Here is a 19,981-nt window from a genome sequence, read left to right as displayed (position 1 = left end):
TATATATAAAATATATATATAAAATCGAATATGTATATATATATTTCTGTTTCTTGAAGCTCGACATAATATACAGAGTATTGAATATGAAGCGAGATGCTTTTAACTGATATCGATCAACTCATATGACTATTTGGAACTCGCTGGTATAATGTATGATCGTAGCGGACCGGAAACAGCAATCCATCAATATAGAGGGCGACCGAGCTTTCGTCACTAATCACTAATTAATTAGTTGTGTCATCGGTAATGGGCATTGCTGTCATTCGGTAGCTTGTACCTATGAATATATCTCGTTTATCAGAGAAAAGTCGATCCCCATCAAAGTTATTTATTACACACGTTATTAACAGATGATTTATATTTGCATATATATTTTTTATGTAGCAGTGATATTTGCAGCACTATTGATAAACATCTAAAAATTTAATTATATCATTTTCTAATGAAAACAAAATTAGAATTCTGAAATACAATATTCATTCAAATATCCAATAGAGTACATAGATGGAATATCATATAGTACATATACATAAATTACTATTATACTTGTATACTTATAATAGTAGAATATATAATAATGGGTAACGAGGATATAATTGTTTGATAGTATTATATTATATTGCTGCATTAATTATCTACATTGTTGTGCAGCACATGTTTAAAAAAAATTCTAATATCACAGTTGAGACACATTGATAAACTACGTCATAATGGCCGTTCGTTGCTGGTCCAAAACAGTAATCCATCAATATATCCAGAACTAGCATTCATCGTTAATCTCTAATTAGTCAATTAGCTCACGCAATTTTGCTAATAACGAGCACACATCGTCATCGAGTTGGCGAATAGCGCGGCACACCTGCTACATAGCATCCGCAACGACATATCCGGTGAACTATAATGCTCAGTCTGTGGTATTCCTGTTATGGTTGCATTCATAATTGCCATTATATCGACGAACTTTAGTTATCTTCAGCTTATGCGCGATTTTATCGTTATCCATATCTTCAAAGTGATACTTAATTGAAAATAATACTGTGTTAAAGTAATTTATGGCTTATAATTGCTATACGTATAATCTTAAACAACAATTATATAATAATTAAATTTGATCGTAAATTATTGCTCCCGTGTAATTACCGAACATGAATTAGCAAGTATAAATTGTGACATAGAGATATATGTTTAATTAGTTATTGCAATTTATAGGAATATGAGAATCGTATATTAATAGAATAACGTGGTTTAATCATCATCATACAAATAACTGATCATAATAATACACAATTTTAAATATCAGACCGATTAATAAGAAAAAAGTTTTAAAAAATTCGTAGTTTGAAAAATTAAAAAATGTATATATAAATTCTCGCAGAAAATATTAAACATTAACAATAAACTGTGATCGTGTAAGACACTTCCTACTTATTTGTAAAAATTTCTTTTTTTAAAACAAGTAGAGAGAATTTCTGTTTCTTTTTGCTAATATGTTGTGAAATAATATGGATCGGGGAAAAAGTTTCTTCGTAAAATTTTTTAATTCAAAATTGTATATATAATATCTTCGTAAAAAATGAACGAAATTTAAATTTAAAAAAAAGAGCTTGAAATCTCTACTTTTGAAAGGTTACTATATTTTTTTAGTTTCTGTGAGTTTGCTAATTTTTACATTTTAAAACTATGAGCTGAAAAAGATGAAAAATTTTCTTTTCACTTTGGGGGTCTCTCACGTGTTCAAAAAAAAATTACGAAAATTTTCGACTACCTATCGTGAAAGCTTGAAGTATTTCCTACAAAATCATTTTTTTAAATGTTCCTATGACTTTTTATTTCTGGGTTATTCGTGAGTTAAGTAAAGGAGCATTCTGACTTTGATTGCTCCGTGATAAAAATCATCATACTGCAATTTAAAAAACAGATTCTTAAAGCTGAAACTTTGCTTTAGTGAATATGATATAATTATAACGAAAATTTCGCAACAAATAAAAAACTTTTGTAAAATAATTTTTTTAAAGACGAAGAAACTTTTTCCCCTGCCTAATATATAATAATATATCTTCAAGTAGGAACAAATGATAAAAATATGTTAAAACATTTTCTTAAATATTATTGATCGTTATATTGTTATATTATAAAACCGTTTTCCATTACATTGGTTTGATATACTCTGTCAATCTTTTCGAAAGTACAAATACTTCTCTACCTATGCACGTATATATTCATTTTTATATGGCATTACGTCCATGTCTCTCGATGAGATTTTGCATCGCATTTCGATATAGAAAATGGAACAAGTTTGAAGAGCAAAAAGCATGCCGCGAGCTGCGAACCGCAGGGGAACATTTCCGACGGGTTGGAAAACGCAACCTGCCTTTGGCAATTCATGGCGGTAATAACATTCTTGTAACTTTTCATCTTCACACTCTGCATCCCTCTCCGTACCATCCACCGTATTTCTATCGGGTGAAGTATCTTTTCCGGTGCGCATTGGAATTCTCGCGGACATTCACAGTTATAACTTTTACAATCGCAAATATACGATATTCCTGCATGGCGTTCAGATGTAAATGTGAGTTGCATAACGAGTATTTGTATTTAATGTATTAAACGGTACGTTGGTGGAAAAGATTCGATCGCGGGAATATTTGTAATCGGGTCAGAGACGCATTTACTAAATGGGGCGCGATGAGCGCAATTTTGCCCGAGCGAGGAAAAATGAACGCGCTATTACGACGCACAAAAACGAAATAATATAACGCACGTAATATTCTACATAAATGTAATGTCATATAATTATAATTTTATCGTCGTTCTAACAAATGCCGTGCTTCTCATAGATCTACTGTATGACTATGTGACTATATTAATTATTACAATGCAGATTCTATAAAAAAATTTTATTACACTATACGATTTTTAAAGATAATTTTAGATGAATAATTCTTTTATTATCAAAAAAAAGTTAAGGTAGAATTTATTACATTATTCTGTACATTTTAAATTTCTACTCTTAAATATGCAATTATTCTGTACATTCTAAATTTCGACTCTTAAATATGCAATTATTAAAATTTAACTAGGACTACTTATATAGTACGTATAGATTCATTTTAGGATGGTTTAATTTGATCGACGTGATTCTATTGATATAGATTATAAAATTATCCCTAAAATTATCTGAGAATATTTGTAGTTGTGATACATTTAATGTAATGTTCTTATTCTGTTCTATTTCGAATTAAAAATAGTTTTAAAAATAATATAATGAAAAAAGATTATAAAGGATTATCTACTTTCGCAATTTCTATAATTTTAGAACCTTTATTATTATTCTTCCTAGATAATTGCATCTAAAAAAGTTTTTAGATATTTATATATACAAGCTAATCTTTATATGTTCTTAGTACCAAGACACTACCTTTCCTCCTGACATGATGAAACGAAACTAATATACCATATTATTACTACAAAATACAACTATTTCAAATAACATATATGAATAACATATATCAATCTATTTTAGTAATATTTATGTTTTAAAAATATTAATTTACTCGCTTTAATTAGGTACTGATTTTATTTAATTTAGTATGAAGCAAATTAGAGATGTGTAATATAACGCTTTATACTTAACTTATCATCGTACAAAATATTGTTTTCTGTCGAAACTGGATAGAAACTACACTTAGTTAATCAAATAAGTTGTAATTAAATTTTTTTTAAAGCGTCAGAAAGAAATGGTCAAAACATAATTATCTTTTCTTTCAATATTTTTTTAGATAGAATCTATAATAATGTTATTGTGTTCCACTATTTATAGTAATATTTTATATATTTAATATATTATCAACGATATTTAAATTAGTTTACGAAAGACATTTAGAGATATCCATTAAATATAGTTGTAAGATTAAATTTTGTTATGTAAATATATCCTAATGATATCTACTCATTAGACTTCTATGGATATCATATAGATAAGCGAATGTATAGCTTCAATATATCCCAGTAATATTCCACGATTCTAAGAAGATAAACTCAGAAATCTCTTTAGATACATACCTAAGATTAACTTTGCTATGTGGGTAATATAGTAATGTGTAGAGTTGAAGCCGGTAAACTGAAGGAACAAGTCGGTATGAGAGAGAGAGAGAGAGAGAGAGAGAGAGAGAGAGAGAGAGAGAGAGAGACGAAAGAAATATTTATTACACTTAATTAAACTCTGACTCCAAAATTTGTGTCTGAACGCCTTCGTTCCATTCAACGCTCTGATGCTCTGCTCGCTCTCTCGAATAACACACCATTTCGCTACTCGATGTTTATTATCTTTTATCGATTTTAATTTAATATTATTTATCTAATATTAATTTATCGTAATATAATTTTATTCTAATAATTGTTCTGATACATCTTATTTAGATTAAACCTCACAGTAATATTACGCAATATATTTATTAATATTTTACTTTTTTTAATAATATCTGTATTTTATACATAATAAATAATTACAAAATAGATAGCGCAAGAATTTAGTAATATGTATTATAGGTACCGAAAATTATGGATCGTGAAGTATGAACAGATTTTTCTGTATATTAGATTTTATATCAGACTATATCACTTTTAGTATATTATATAGAATAGTATACTATATAGTATAAAAATTGCGTCTCTCTCGTAAGAATTCTGCTACAATCGGTGAAATCACTGATCCTGTAAGGTCGAGTCGTCAAATGCTTATTGAACCATCGTACTTTTCGCAAACGACTTTCAGAAAATTCCTCTGCTTTCGAGAAGCTCGTGGGTCAGTCCCGTTTTCGTGTTGGATAAAACGCTGTTACCCCCGAGAGATTTGTTGTCGAGATTCAACTGGGACGATAACTTATCTGGACTCGCTGGACTTTAGGGCACTCTGCGGAAAGTTCTCGTGAATGGTGCCAGACTCACGAGTTCTTGTACTTTCATTGTTTCTGCACTCGATTCTGTTGAAGTCGGTGCTGAAAGAGTTAACGATGATTTGTGTTCAAATAATGATGAAAATATCTTTATAATATGTTTTTCAATCATTTTATATGTGTAATTGATATTATAGGAATTGTGTGTCATGTTCATTGCATCGACATATTTTCTGCTAATGCCGACTGTTATATATTTTAACGTTAATAATAAGTTATGGATTTTAATCAAACATTCTTTTGCAAATATGTACTTATAAAAGAATGTTTGATTAAATAGCAATATACGTATTCTGTATGTATAACAACTGAAAAATTAAGGAAAGATAGTACAACTTTTGAATTGCTTTAAACTTAGTTTTAAAATTAAAAGACGGAAATTTTTTTTTCGTTTTGTATTATTTAATATTTTCTATTACATATTTAGTGACTACACGCAAAGAATAATTTTGCTAAAATCGTTAAAAAATTTAACCACATATATACATTTGAAAATAATATTGTTAGACCATCAAAATAATTATGTAGAACACTCAAACCGATTGTAGAAAGTAAAAACTTCTTGCAGCATTGCTCATTATGTTTGAATTTCCTACCCTATTATTTTGATGGTTCAAAAAATTTATTTTTAGATCTACACAATACGTAGCTAAATTTTTAGATCCTTCAGCAAAGTCGTTCTTTCGTATACAAATGTAAGTACTGTCTTTTGATAAATGTTGTTTGTTGTACCTATAAAGTTTGAGCTAAATAGATAAATTAGATAAATCATATTAGAGATATGATGCTCTTGCGAAGCGTGACTGTCCTGAAGTACGTTATTCGTGGAGAGCCGCGCGAACTTTGGGATATGATGTTGAGTTAGGCCGTGTAAATAGTAGAGGAACCAAGCGTGCTGGAGAGATCCCTCGAAAGAACAATACCTCTTTGTCGGTTCGCAAACGGGACTGTTTCGCTCTGGCAAACAAGTGATGGTTGCTTAGCTATGCAATAACGATACTATCCTACCGCCTGCATTGTTATTTCGGACGAGAACTAGGCGTACACTTCGCTTACAGATCTGCTTATATCTGCCAGTTATTTACGCCTAACGTGTTTCAAATATGTCTCTACACTATATTACGTAGAATAACTCTCGATCGATAAACTCGTAATAATTTCAACTGTACATCTAGTCATATCATATTATTATGATACATTACAGTTACATGCTCTATTGGTATTTATTTTTAAATTACACATACTTTCACATCCAATTTAAGTGCTTTTCTATTATATTTCTTCTACAAATTTCATTGATTTGATTAATTTTGTCGTTGTAATTGACTGTTACCATCATTCTTCTTATGTTACTTTTAACAGTTAGTCACAAAAGTTTTTACACAAAGGAATAGCGAATCGTTCCATCAACTCAAGTATGACGTAAAACTTCTCGTTGTTGAAATACAATGCTTTATTTTGCTTTCGGCGAACAAATTTTGCTTCCGAAACTCGTTTCAGAAGCTTGTGGCGCTAGAATATAACGGCTATTCCTGCAGAAACTTTCAGAGGGCTTGTCTCGATGAAAATATTGTATAATTAAATATATAAATTTACTCGTATTTACTGTATTTATCGGCTCGACAACAATTCCTTTATAACAATTATCAATTCCTCTTTATAATATAATTTCGAAATAAAATACATCATATATGCGAACGAGCACAATATCAATCGCAACGAATTTTTAATTGCTATATTGAATAATGCTCTGTTATAACGCATTTCATTATTTTGTGAACCTTTGATTGTTGATATTACTCATCGATCTGTTATTATTTATACCTGTCAAATGACGTAATAAAGTTATAAAATATGCAGAAAAGTTCGCCTTGCAAATTCCGATCTGAAATAATCTCGTTTATGTTTTTCTCAAAAGCTATTTATTATTAAATAAAGAAGATCAAAAGGAAAACCACGCAGTAATAATTTTATATACTTACACACACACACACGCGCGCGCGCGCGCGCATGCACACATATCGTTTCTTTGCTTTAAACGTGACACAATTCAAAAAATGAAATTTCGTAAAAAAAGGGAAAATTATTTTTAATTTAACAAAGAATTATTGACTATTCAAATCATATCCAAGTGTTCTTATAACGTGATCAAATATCATTTTTGTCCTTTTCATTCCACAGTTCTTAAAAAGTGCCTTTTTGTGACAATTTTGATGATTTTTAAAAAATCACGCTTCTTAAATTATGAGGATTTTGACGATTTTTTATGAAGTTGAGGTTAGCTTTCTTTTGATATTTGATTGAGTAATGTTTTTTTAACTCATTTATGGCAATAAGCTAAAAATGAAATTTTTTTATGTTATATTACTTTTGAAGTTAGCACTGAGAAAAATTTTTTCTTAAAAATAACTGAATCAGAAGATTCCAATCATATCAATCAAAGTTTTATTATATATCTCAACCAGAATTATAATAGATTTAATCGGAAAATTCTAATTTTCCATTATACAATTGTTTAAATTTTTACAACTAATTATTAATATTATGTAGTTATTTTAGGTATATAGTTAATTTTATCTTTACGATTTAATTTTTTCAAAAAATCAATATTAAAAAGATTATCACGTTTCATATTCTGTATCCATATAACTATAATTTAGGATGAAAAAAATTTTTGCAATTTTATTATCGATGCTTGTGTATTACGCAATACAATCTAGTGGAGCTGCAACAGTATTGATTGTTATATTTATCAGTCAAATGTTATACCACATGACGCACTTATATAATATTGCGCGATAACCTCAGACATTGTTTCAAAATCTTACGCTGCTTGGATTACGGAAGTTTAATTTGAAAGACACGTAACGAGTGTCGCTCAGTCGATCGTCAAAGCACTAATGTTATAATTTATGGCAACGGCTCTGTAAGGCTGTACGTCCACTAAATATTTTCGCTGCTTTTAGCAGTTTGACGCGCATATTGTCGGACACTTACTTATACAATAATACAATAAACGTCAAATATTTCTTGTGCCGTTGCACCCACGAATGCACTGCGCTGCTTTCCTCGATGGCAGCATCTTCACAAGGCAATTACGTCGCCGTGTCGTTATGCAAGTCACTGCAGTGAAGCGTTCCACGTCTTATCTAATCTCTATAAGAACGCCGGTCGGTGTCTGCTTCATCGCTTTGGCCTGGTAGTGAGAAAATATTGACGAACATTCTTTTGCTCTTAACATAACTTTTAGACATTTTAGGACCATTATCTGGTCTTGCTTTGACAATTTACAATTTATGTATGTATAATTGTACATAGAAATGTTAATTGGGTTAAATTCTCGTTTCTTCCGATTTGATTTATTCTCAAATCGGCGGAATTCTTTCTGTTAGCTCTTTATCTTTTTTTAAAAAATTCTTTTTAATTTTTAATTTTTTATGGATATTTAGGAAATAAAATCTCAACAATATATTTTTATACACTATTAATAAAAATATATTTCTTATTTTTAATGATCTCAATTTAATTGAGGTACGAAAGTTATATGTACTTTGCGATTTTCAAACAGACGACTTCAACGACGTTTGATTAAAATAAGAAAATAGTATTCTTAACTGGTGAACATTCTTTGCAGATGACGATTGACATGGCGACGTCGTAAAATCGACGCAACTCCACATTCTCCATGGATCAAAAGTGATATCGCGGAAGAGAAATGATCATCATTGTGGAACTCCGTGAGAAACGTGTTCCTTAACGCGATCCATCTATCCAAAACAAGCCAAGCGTCGTCATGACGCGTCTGGATCGCGCATGAACGATTACATGCCATTCCAAAGACCACCACGTCGACGATTCGGGATAAGCTGGTGATTCGAACCACGTGTCCAACGTCTAATAGTGTCTGACGTAGGTGGATTCGGGTGCATCTTAATAAAAAGGAAAAAAAACGCAACACGCGAATAACGTAAGCGAAAAGATTGCAAATGTGAGGTTCGTTATCGACGTGGCAGAAAAATACGCGAGTGCTGTAAAAAAGAGGCACCCGAGGGATGCGTTCCACAGACGAAGGGTGGGGTCTTTGGTTACCGATAAGGCTTATCCGGAGATATGATGGTTGGCAACTGCGCTCGTCGAGTCGTCAGTCGTAGTACTCAGGTGCCGTCGATGAGATCGTCGCGCCGCTCAGGTCGCAGTAATTTCGCGATTCACGCATCATTCTACAGCTCCAAGGAGGTATCTTGAAAGTGTCGCTTCCGGGCCAGGTGTCCAGTGGTATCACGTGAGTCCGAAAGGTACAGAAAGTCGATCACAGTGGAAGAAAAACCGAGGGAAACGCGCTATAAAGTCGCAACGATGAGCAAGAACGATAACGGGCAATCACTGCCTCGGGAGCGATTAATCGTTGTTTTCCAGGGTGCCTCGAGTTTTTAATTTGACGCTTTAGCGCGTTAAGTGGGCGGCGACAAAGAACGTCGACGTACATTGAAGGCGCGGAAGAGCATGGGCGAGAAGAAGTGAGGGGAGAGTTGAGTAGAGGACTGGAGAGGCAAAAATGTGTACAGGACAAAAGGCTTAGGTGTAGCATATCAAGATACGGTTTCTTTGTCCTCCGCTCTCCTTCCATCCTGTCATTTTTTTTCCTCTTCTCTTCTCTTTTTCGCTGTCGCTTACGGCGCAAGTCGCGAACGGTGCTCCGTTTCGCCTCTATTCTCTCTATCTTCTCCGCCCACCGCATCATGCTCTTTGTACAGCTTCCGCCTCATGTGTTAAATTATGTGCGATCTCTTTGACATTCGACAACCGCTGTAGTACCGGTAATTATATCCCTCGTCACCACGAATTTACTACTCCACTTCGTGCTCCCTTTAAACTAGCGTATTTCTGCGCCCTCATCTTTTTGCCCTCGACGGACCTTCAAATGTAATCCGCAAGAAGCTAAAATCTCTTCACCGTGAGTTCTTACACCCATCGCGTCGACTCGACTTTTCTTCCTTCCGCGTTGCGTAGTGGCAGGTTCGCAAGTACCTATTCAATTCTCTCTTGGTTTTATAAGAACAGACCTAGTAAAACCAACGCGAACCTTTACTTTAAATTACTTTAACTCTGAATCTTTTTTCGCTTATACAACTAGTGACCAACGGTAAATTTTTTTTATCTCACAATTAATGATAAATACCATACAAATGCTTTCACCGAATCGCTCGCAATGTTGAATTTAAAACGATTAATAGATTGAGAAAAGTTGTGAATTTATATTATATATATAGCTCTCTTGTCGTATTTTTGCATGGTTTTACTTGCTAGAGATTGAAAGTTCAATTTTAATTAAATTTTAGCTAGAAAACAGCAAAAATATAGTGCCCCAATTAAATAAAAAATTACATTATCTATTTTTGATAAAATCCTACAAAACCGCAAACAGTCTTTTCTAACAATAAATCAGACACAGATCAATAACATTTAGAATTTTATGTTTTTCTTAAATTTATTGTAGACTTTAAATTGTATATAAGTAATAAATAAAGTATAATTTTTATTTTCTATTTTTTAAATTAAATTTGAGATCTTTCTTCTTAATTATATTAACCCTTATCGTACAAGATACAATTTGGTGCTTCATCCACAAACGAGGGTCACTAGATCCGTTTTTTTACCTATTCAGAATGATTAAAAAAATCTTTAAAAATTCACCAACATACTTTCAACTTTCTAAAATAAATATCGGAACTTCATTTTGGAAAATAATTAAATGTAGTATAATTTACAATTACCGAAAGACTCAAAGAAATTTGCACGAACAGGAATCATCGCTCGGTCACTAGTGACCCATATTTGTAGGGTAAGAGTTAAAGTTACGAATATCATTTATAAATGGAGTAGTCAAAGTAACTATACGATATATAGTTCGTGCAAAATCTAAAAAACACGCTCCTGATATTTGACACATTTAAATATTTTAAATCCCATCCATCTTTCCGCTTTATAGTTTCCCCGCTTTGATTTTGCCAAAATTGAAGACGTTCCCTTCTATAGAGTTTCGTTCTATATTGCAACGGGAAATCGGTAAATGCTCTTTTGCGCCAAGTCGGAAACTAATTCGAATTCTCAGGCGACGGATTCTGCCGTCGTATCGTTCCGCTGGAGCTCCATCACTTTCTTCCTATTGCGCGTATCTTCCACATTCTTCGTTCTTCCGCGCGGCGAGCTTTTAAGGACTTGACCTGCTGTGAGATGTGCGCGAAACAAAAGAGAGTTCGTGGACCGGTAATTTGGGACTCGGGAATTACGCAGATGGGAAAGGCGAGGCGACTACGAAGGCGAGAAAGTGAGAGATAGAAAGGAGAAGGGCGAAAATTGGGCGGTGAACGGGCAACGAAATCAGCCTCCTCTCCCATCCTCGCTTGCGCATCGCACACATGACTCGAGTTTCTAATTAAACTTAAACTTTTAATTGACTCGTTGTAAAGCAGTTTACAACGCACGCGCCCGCTTAGCCAGTTTTTCTTTACGGTGTCGTCCCGTGTTCTCTAGTTCGACGTTTGTCTCCGCGTTTCCCTCGTCTTTACCATGTTTTACCGCATGAATGGATCACAATGCCGAAGTTTGCTATCGATAATATGCCAAGATCTTATTAAGAAAAGTAGTTGAACATATTACATTTATTGACAGAAGTTTTTACACATTTGTTATGAACATTATATTCATTAACAGACGTGTTGCATTATTCTAATAAGTGTTATATGAGTTATATTATTTCTAACATTTATATATGTTACATTCAGTAGTTTAATAAAACAAAATTTCAATTGAATTTTAGTTAATGAATGAAGGAAAGTATATTTCTGCTTTTTTTTGGTACATCTGGCTGGATATATTTTTATTTTGAAATATTTGTATATAATTATAAAATTTTTTGATTAGATTAAACTAAGAAGCAGATATTGTGGGAATAAAGATGGATCATGAATTTTTTGATTTGCATAAAAAAATAATATTATATATTTCATCAAAAATTAATTTTAATTCAATCTCTAAATACGAGGCTTCAAAAATAATGCGGAGAATTAAAATACATTAAGTGGAAACAAAAATAAATGCATGATATGATTTAATTATATTTTTAATTATTATTGTAACAATGAGTTCGTATTAGTAACATTGCACATTGTATTGTGTCAGTCGGGAAGAATTTTAAATTGAAAGCAAACTTGCGGTATAAAATTGATTAAATTTAATGAGTGATTTAATTCATACTTCGATAATATAATTACATACAATTATCCGTGGATGTAGATATGATTCTTATCAATCATTGATACTTGTTCACAGGGTTTCGTATTCGCACCCACAGCTGGATCGTGTTGCAACGGATCTCAAAAGACGCTCTAATATCCGTCTGGATTCTAAAGTATACGAAACGAAAGGTCGGATATCGATCGCTATCAGTCACCGCTGGAACGAATTGAACAAGACTTCAACGGGACTAGTCTTTCCGCGTGCTTTCGTGTTGTTGGTGTGCTTAATCCACGTGATGAGTGTGTGCTCCTCGTGCTAAGATTTCAATTCGTTTCTGAGCGCGAACGTGATTCGTGAATCGAGAGTGTCCTGTGCTGGTCGTAGTTCGCCCGAGACCCTAGAAGTAGCTTGTTCGTGCACGTACTGTAGAGTTTGAGGGTTGACGCCTTCAAACCGCAAGCGTACAATAATCCTGTCTTCCTCAAGGATAAACGAAACCGAGCGAAGGAGGCACCGACATCCGGTTGCCAAACGGACTCCCATGAAAATGCTACAGTCGCTAAATGCTCTGGCGGGTAAAATCTCGCCGGGCTCTCCTACCGACAGCAACGCCAACAAGGTGCACATGCATAATAACAACAATAATAACAACAACGTGCATCACCATCCCTACTCCAAACAGCAGACCCAGCCGTCCCCGTCGCACTCTGCCAACGGCGACCAAAAGGAAAATACGTGAGTTTTTTTTCTATTGTTTTTATATTGCAAGTTGTCAAAAAAAAAAATTACAAAAAGGATTTTTGTGTATTGTTTATTTTAAGTGAAACACAATCGTGTTTTTAGAACAATAGAGATAACTTATTTTTAGATAGCCAATAGTAATTTGTTTGTTTTATTATTAAATTTGGTAAATACTGTAAATAGTAATGTGTGATTGCACATACATGACAATTACATGTTGGTAGTTTTTGAAATCTTTCTTTATTTTTCGTGATTTTTTTCAAACATTTTTGACAGTTGAGGAATAAACTGTTATTGGGCAAATTATTGTTTTCCAGTAAGTATATTGAAATATTATATAACAATAAAGGTAACGTTAGATTATTTATTACTGAGGTAAATTGTTAATAACAAAACTCTATGATGTTTATTTGTACATTGCTGAATAATTACTGATTAATATCAGAAAGTAGGTCGCCCATGTTGCAATTACTCATTTCACACTAATAACAGGCTAGGGAAATTTCTACATTATCCTAGATCGGCAAATCTCATAACCCATCGGCAATCTGTTAAAATGTTTTGTTCACGCTAATATAGCTTACGTATATCATACAGAACTCCGTGTGTTACGCCTCATTTCAGTTAATTAGCATATTCAAGAGGTGGTTGCAACAATGTTAATATTAACGTAACACATATAACTGAAGTTTCTTGCTTTATACCAATAACATAACACAGCATAGCGTAGCACTGGCACTATTATAATATCCAACAATTGTTACTTAACACGCAAGAAACAGTTCTGCTATTGATGAATTTAAGCTACGTCACTAATTTAAATTACATTTGATTCTAGTATATAACTGTGAGTAATGAACTAATTTTTGGATAAAACTTAGTCTAAATACTAAATTAAAAATACTCTTGTGTCTTAAATTGTCACGATACAATTGAAGGATTTCCCATAAAAACCAAATAATCTATTTTTTTAATCTGGATTATGACATTAAATTTTTTTCTATTAGTAACGTCGCGTACTCGGTCACATAGTGAACAATTTTGTTTCAGCATGAGTCAAATGTTTTAGCAAAAAAAAAAAACGGGAAAATAAAAGTTCAATTTGCAAAGGATATTTTTGTTAAGAGTTTATAAAATTTTTCAAATAAATATTTAAAAAAATTTTTTGCCTTGTACGGAAATTTTTGTTATATTTTATCGAAAATTTTATCATGTTGTAAAAGTAGAACAATTTGACAACCTAAATATTATTGATAATGATAGGAATGTTTAATATATTCAAAAGACGTTTTATAAACAATAAAAAAATTGTATGTTCTAATACAAAATATTTACAAGACGTTTTGTAAAATTTACAAATTACATTTTAATGTTATAATAAGATTAGTTGCTATTATATACATTTTAGCACATACAACTTCCAGGAATTAGAGATTATTAATAAAGTCAGAGAGAATCATATAAAATTCTTCAAACCATGTTGTTCTACGATTATTGTGATTTTCAGAGTAAATTCTAAGAGAAAATTTTCTCCGTGTACTTTAAATAATATTATTTTTGTTATTTTATCATTATTAAAAATATTATAAAAATTAGATGTAAAATTTAATGTAAAATGTAAATAGATAACAAATATAAAATATCCAAACAAGTCTAAAGATTTTTTTAATGGATTCACTTAAAATATTAATTAAAGTCTAACACTTCCTTTTATACCTATTACATGTTCGGAGAAAAATTACCATATTTATACAACGAACAGTTTAAACATGAGAAGGTTTTTTTTATTTTCTGTAAATTTAACCTTTTGGACTTGTTTGGTTTTTGTGAAAACTATTTTAATTAATTTGGTATGATAACGTTTATATAATAATTGTATCATTCTAAAGAAAACTTTCGCATTATATCTTATGGCTTATGACATTTTTATTCATAAAAGATTGAAAGAATGCTGTTTCTGTCATAACAATTGCGAAAATTCTTTTATTTTCGTTGAGAAGATACTGTGGCATTTTGAGTAATCGTTAACTTTAGACTTCTATTTTTCTCTCTGTTTTAATTCGTGACGAACGACTGGAAAATGTAATTTAACGCTTATCCTGTGCCGTTTGTTGTTCGCTTCCTTTTTCCATAATTTCATTGCTCGTGAAAACTGAGAATGAGATACTTCTTGACATAAAAAAAATGTGCTATAACAATATCGGATACAAGACTTCCTTCGTAACAAAAAGTCAAGCGGAGGAGAAAAGGAAGCATATAATATTAGAGGCACAATATATAAGAAACATTACGCTTTGAAGCGTGCTCCCTTCATTCCTGTCGAGTCAAGAATCCTTCGGAACATCTTGATCAACAAAGACAAGATTTCGTTAAAATAAACAACGTAGAGGTCCAAATTCTACTAACTGCATCTCAACGGCTTTCAAGAAAGCGCTCGAAAATGCGACCTGCTTATGTCATCATAGATAACCCGTAACTTTTTCATAAGCACGGCTTTAAAAAGTCTGTTTACGAGGACAAAGAGGCTCCTAGAACAAGGGCTCATGTTTCTACTCTATGTTCCCTTTTAATGGAAAAAGTATTTATGCGCAGAAAATGTCGCAACGTTCTTCATCATCGTATTTCGTATTTAAAAGTATTTCCTTTAGCGTGTGAGTTCTGGTATTCTTTTAGGAATAGGAGACTAAGGGAATGTTTGTAGGGAAAAGATTTTTTTCATCGTCAGGAAAGTCGAGAGAGTATTGTCGCGGCGGCAAAGGACGCTCTTCTTCATTATTTTGTTACGTCGCGTAAACGCATCTCTGTAGAATGGGAAGGAAGTTGGGAAGGCCTAAAATAACTCGCTGGCATTCCTCGATGTGAGAGGGCTAAATCCTCTCTCTCAGCCTTCGTTGCGACATTGCGCCATTCTTCACCTTTCTCATTGCTGCTCCTAAGTCTTTTTCATCTACCCCCTGCCGAGTGAATGTCGCTAAAATATGTACCCGTCTTATGTAAAACGAGCGCGATTCGAAGAACGGAATTTCTCCTTCCTTTAGATATGCTGAGACTCGCTGAAATTTCAGTATAATGAACGAATGCATTCGAATAATCTGAAAACCGAAAAATCGAATTATGTACACTAAAATGAATTTATTTTCAATTAGCTAGTTGCTTAGTACTCGGTGAATAATAAATTATTCATCAAAAAGGCCCTTAAAAAAAGGTTGCAGATAGTATCCATTTATCAAGTACAACACATTTTTTGAATGAAACGCTCGTAAATCATTCGTGTAACGTATTCAGTTTTTGCATGACGTAAATAAAAAAGTAATAAAAAAATAATTTAAAAAATTAGCTTATATTAAATTATTAATGCCAATAGATACTTTACCCATTTTTTGTTAAATGAATAATATGTACGCATTTTATTCCTATGAAATTTAATTTTTATATCGTATGCTCCCAAAATAGAATAATAAAAGTAAATTATTGAATAGGCCGAGTGTAACAGTATTTCGTCAGAGATAAATTCTTTTTTTAATATAATTATTTAACGCGCTGCCGATAAATCATATAAAATAGCATCGCTAAATAGAAAGCATAACATATTGTCACGTATAATGCTGGTAACATAAAATAAATGATATATCGATGTGCGCACGACATATGATGTTTATTTTAATTTTACGCCATGTAAATATATGTGTCGATATTGCTATATGACGCATATTATTTATAGTATTATCTACTAATGTATTGCCACAATGAGCAACTCGATTGCACCGTTTACCTTAATAAGTGGTGCACAATACGATAATATAAATAATTTTATCTAGATAAATAATACGCGTTATATTCCTTCTAAATCGAATGATGGACGATTGTAAGTTAAATTGTTACATAAGTCTACAAGAGCACACACACTAACGGTATACTAGGTTCCTTGACAATTGTAGGGTTTAAGTGATATGTGCGACTCTAGGGAGGAATTCGTTTAACAAAAGGGTCGCTGTGGACCCTGAAGGTCGTACGGGGGTCTCTTTATCTAGATTCGAATGCTTCACTGCGTTGGAAACACATAGAAATTAATTTCTACTTGTCGACAGGTACGATTTCTATCTGCTTGCCTCGGAGAACGATTAGGATACCCTGTGCAGTTTACTCACTGTGAATTACGTAAATATTTGTCGCTTTCGAGCAACGTGAATAGTGTTCTAGATTTACGCGCATTCGTCGCATTATCGCGTCGTATCTAGATAAGCGCTGATAACAATTCTTATCAAATCATATGCCGCCATCTTGAAAGACATAAACTTTTTTTTCGTGCTTTGTTTGCCGAATGTTCTTGTTATTTTATCATATTTTACGTAATATGTATATATTTTTATTTAATAACTGTTTGTACGAAATCAAATAATACAAAAGAAATCTATACACGTGGTGTTATTTTTTAAGAAAAATTATTGCCGTGTTGATAGAATAATGAAAAGTGGTAGTTCAGAACTTTGCGTCGCGATATCTCCGCTTGTAGAGTACATAGAGAAAAAATAAAAACACTTTCATTATATATTCTGAGCGGTTGCAATCGATTGAGCACACTTAGAACTTGATCGGTTCAGCCCTTATTGAGTTTCCGATAACCTCGATCTGACGCAACTTGCCGATTCGCGTAAAGGAGGCACGTCTGTGTCTCGCACCATAGCTTAGCACCGAGACACTCCAGATAATACATGTCAAAAATTAGCATTAGGGTTGCAGTATTCGAATTTTTAAATCTCATGATATACAGGGTGTCTCACAACTACCGAATTTCCTCTTAACCCTTTGGCCTACAACCACGAATGAGACTCGTGGTAAGGAATTTGGTCCATAAACAATAAGCACGAGTCAGACTCCTTACCACGAGTCTCACTTACCAAATTCCTTACCACGAGTCTCACTCGTGGTTGTAGACCAAAGGGTTGAGGACATATTCTTGAGGTAATTTTGAGACAAAAATGTCGAGGCTGCAATAAGTTTTGAATTATAATTGGTTAAAGATAGTGTATAATTCGAAAATATATTGTAGCCTCGATATTTTCATATTATAGGAATTTCGTCTTAGAATGTTTAAAAAAAATCCAGAAATAATAATAGAGGCTCTAAAAGTAAAATAGTTTTTTACTTATACGCATTTAAAGTTAGCTTGTAATTCAAAAAATTATTGTAGATATTTTTGTATTAAAATTTCCGTCTCAAAATTACCTCAAGAATATGTCCTTAAGAGGAAATTCGGTAGTTGTGAGACACCTTGTATAGTTTAGAGATTATATATAATTAAAAATATAACAAAGAAAGAAGTAAAATTATGGAAAAAAGTAAAATTATAGAAAGAAGTAAAGTTATGCATATTCATTGTTTTAATTAAATATGTTGATTCAATTTAGAATTTAAAAAATTTTCTATCGAAAAGTTGCTAATTTTAAGATGTGTGCATTTTCTTTCAACGCAGTGCTATCATAAGCATTCCGAAATTGCATGTCATTTGACTTTATTTGACTATTGTAAACATTAATTTGATAATTCATCATCGCTACTTACTTACTTTAGTCATTTTAAATTCGCAATACAGATATAGATTGCCTCTCACAAAAACATATTGCTTTCCCGACTTTTGTTAGTGACATCGATCATATCTCGACCTGTCACGTCATCAACACACGTCTATTCACATGCCATTAATCCGTGAGGTTGCAATACTTGTGGCGCAAGAGTAACATTGCGAGATTGGAAATTATATTATCCAACAGGAATTGGAACTCTCTGCAAACAGCATTACCACGCCATCCATCTTCCTATCGGCACCTCTCCTCCAACAAACTTTACCGATAGATCATTTTTCTATCTTCGAGTTGTCGTATCCGGTCACGTATCCTGGCCGTAGATTCTCGTATTCTGCCTCCGTAGCAAGTTCCATGGGCTATTCGGATCGCGCTCGCATACTCGCTAGTCGCGTCCGCTTTCACGAAAATTAAATCCGTATCGATGAAGCGTCGAACGCAAAGTCCGAGTCCTCTTTTCCACACTTTTACCCATGGCAAAATCGATCGCGCGTACGCGACAGACATCGTCGTTGTCGCGCTCTGTCGAAAGCAGAAATGGGAGAAACGCTTAAAATCCGTGCGAAGCTACGACAGTGCCATCCTGTCGGAAGAATTGGAAAGATTTACTAAAGCCACTAACAGAAATCAAGACATCAGACATTGAGAGTCTACCATTGTTAGGCTTCGGTACTTCAGCATCTCTCGCATTGACAAACGTTTTAGCGACGAACGTGATCGTTCTTTGGATAACGAAAGAAAGATAAAGCGGATAACACACGTCTGAAACTTGAAGCTTTCATCTGCGATAAAATAAAAACGATGTCATTATCTTTTTTTGAAAAATAATAAAAAAAGTCCAATCAATATACAAACTGTATATTATTAAATAATTTTTACATAAATATGATGGATGCTGCAGAAAGAAGAAAAGCGAATAAAAACACAATATATAATTATGCTAAATGTCTTCTGGTAAAAGATTGGATTTTTTTTATAAATCTTAATAATAATAATAATAATAGGACATATATTTTATTGTCCTTTATTAAATTACAATGATTTGTGTTACAAATGTTAATAATAAATAAAAGTGTTCTTTTTTGTGAGATTTACTAAAATATGAATTAAGATATTTTATCAGACATCGTAAAAGTTTCAGATTTTCATCTTTCGATTTAGTTATGTATTCCGGAAGGGGCTCGTCAACACACAAAATTCCGCTAAATCTTTTCAAAAGTGCTCGGCATGCACTTCTGGCGAGCGTACGAATAAGAGACATAAGGAGCCGGGGGAAAGAGGCGATCTCGAGTGCTGGATAGCAGTCTGGAGGAGGAAAGGACGGTGGGAGGCATCGTCTGAGAAAAATCTGACAAATCCGACAAATCCAAATACAGAAAATCCTGCCGAGCACGCGCCTATCCACCACTTCAAGATACGCCGTCTTCCTTTTCCTTAGCTTTCCTATACGCGCATCCGGTC

General features: G+C 32.9%; 1 protein-coding gene across 5 annotated transcripts in view; it reads left to right on the top strand.

The window, feature by feature from the left end:
- Positions 1-19,981, top strand: part of LOC108767727 (skp1-protein-hydroxyproline N-acetylglucosaminyltransferase-like) — a 185,348-nt gene that overhangs the window by 147,022 nt on the left and 18,345 nt on the right. The window contains exons 3-5 of one of the 5 annotated variants that reach the window (XR_001940452.1): positions 8,593-9,253; positions 12,291-12,607; positions 12,684-12,760. Coding sequence is in view for 3 of the 5 variants with exons in the window: in XM_018517731.1 (XP_018373233.1) it covers positions 12,739-12,932 (194 nt within the window). In the remaining 2 variants the exon portion in view is untranslated. Of the gene's footprint in view, positions 1-8,592; positions 9,254-11,001; positions 11,226-12,290; positions 12,933-19,981 lie in introns of those variants that run through there. The other 4 variants (XR_001940451.1, XM_018517731.1, XM_018517733.1 and 1 more) reach the window with 4 other exon arrangements.

The sequence above is a fragment of the Trachymyrmex cornetzi genome, unplaced genomic scaffold (genome assembly GCF_001594075.2).
Source record: "Trachymyrmex cornetzi isolate Tcor2-1 unplaced genomic scaffold, Tcor1.1 scaffold723, whole genome shotgun sequence".
Classification (NCBI taxonomy): Eukaryota; Metazoa; Arthropoda; class Insecta; order Hymenoptera; family Formicidae; genus Trachymyrmex; species Trachymyrmex cornetzi.
This window is presented reverse-complemented; position numbering and strand designations above follow the sequence as displayed.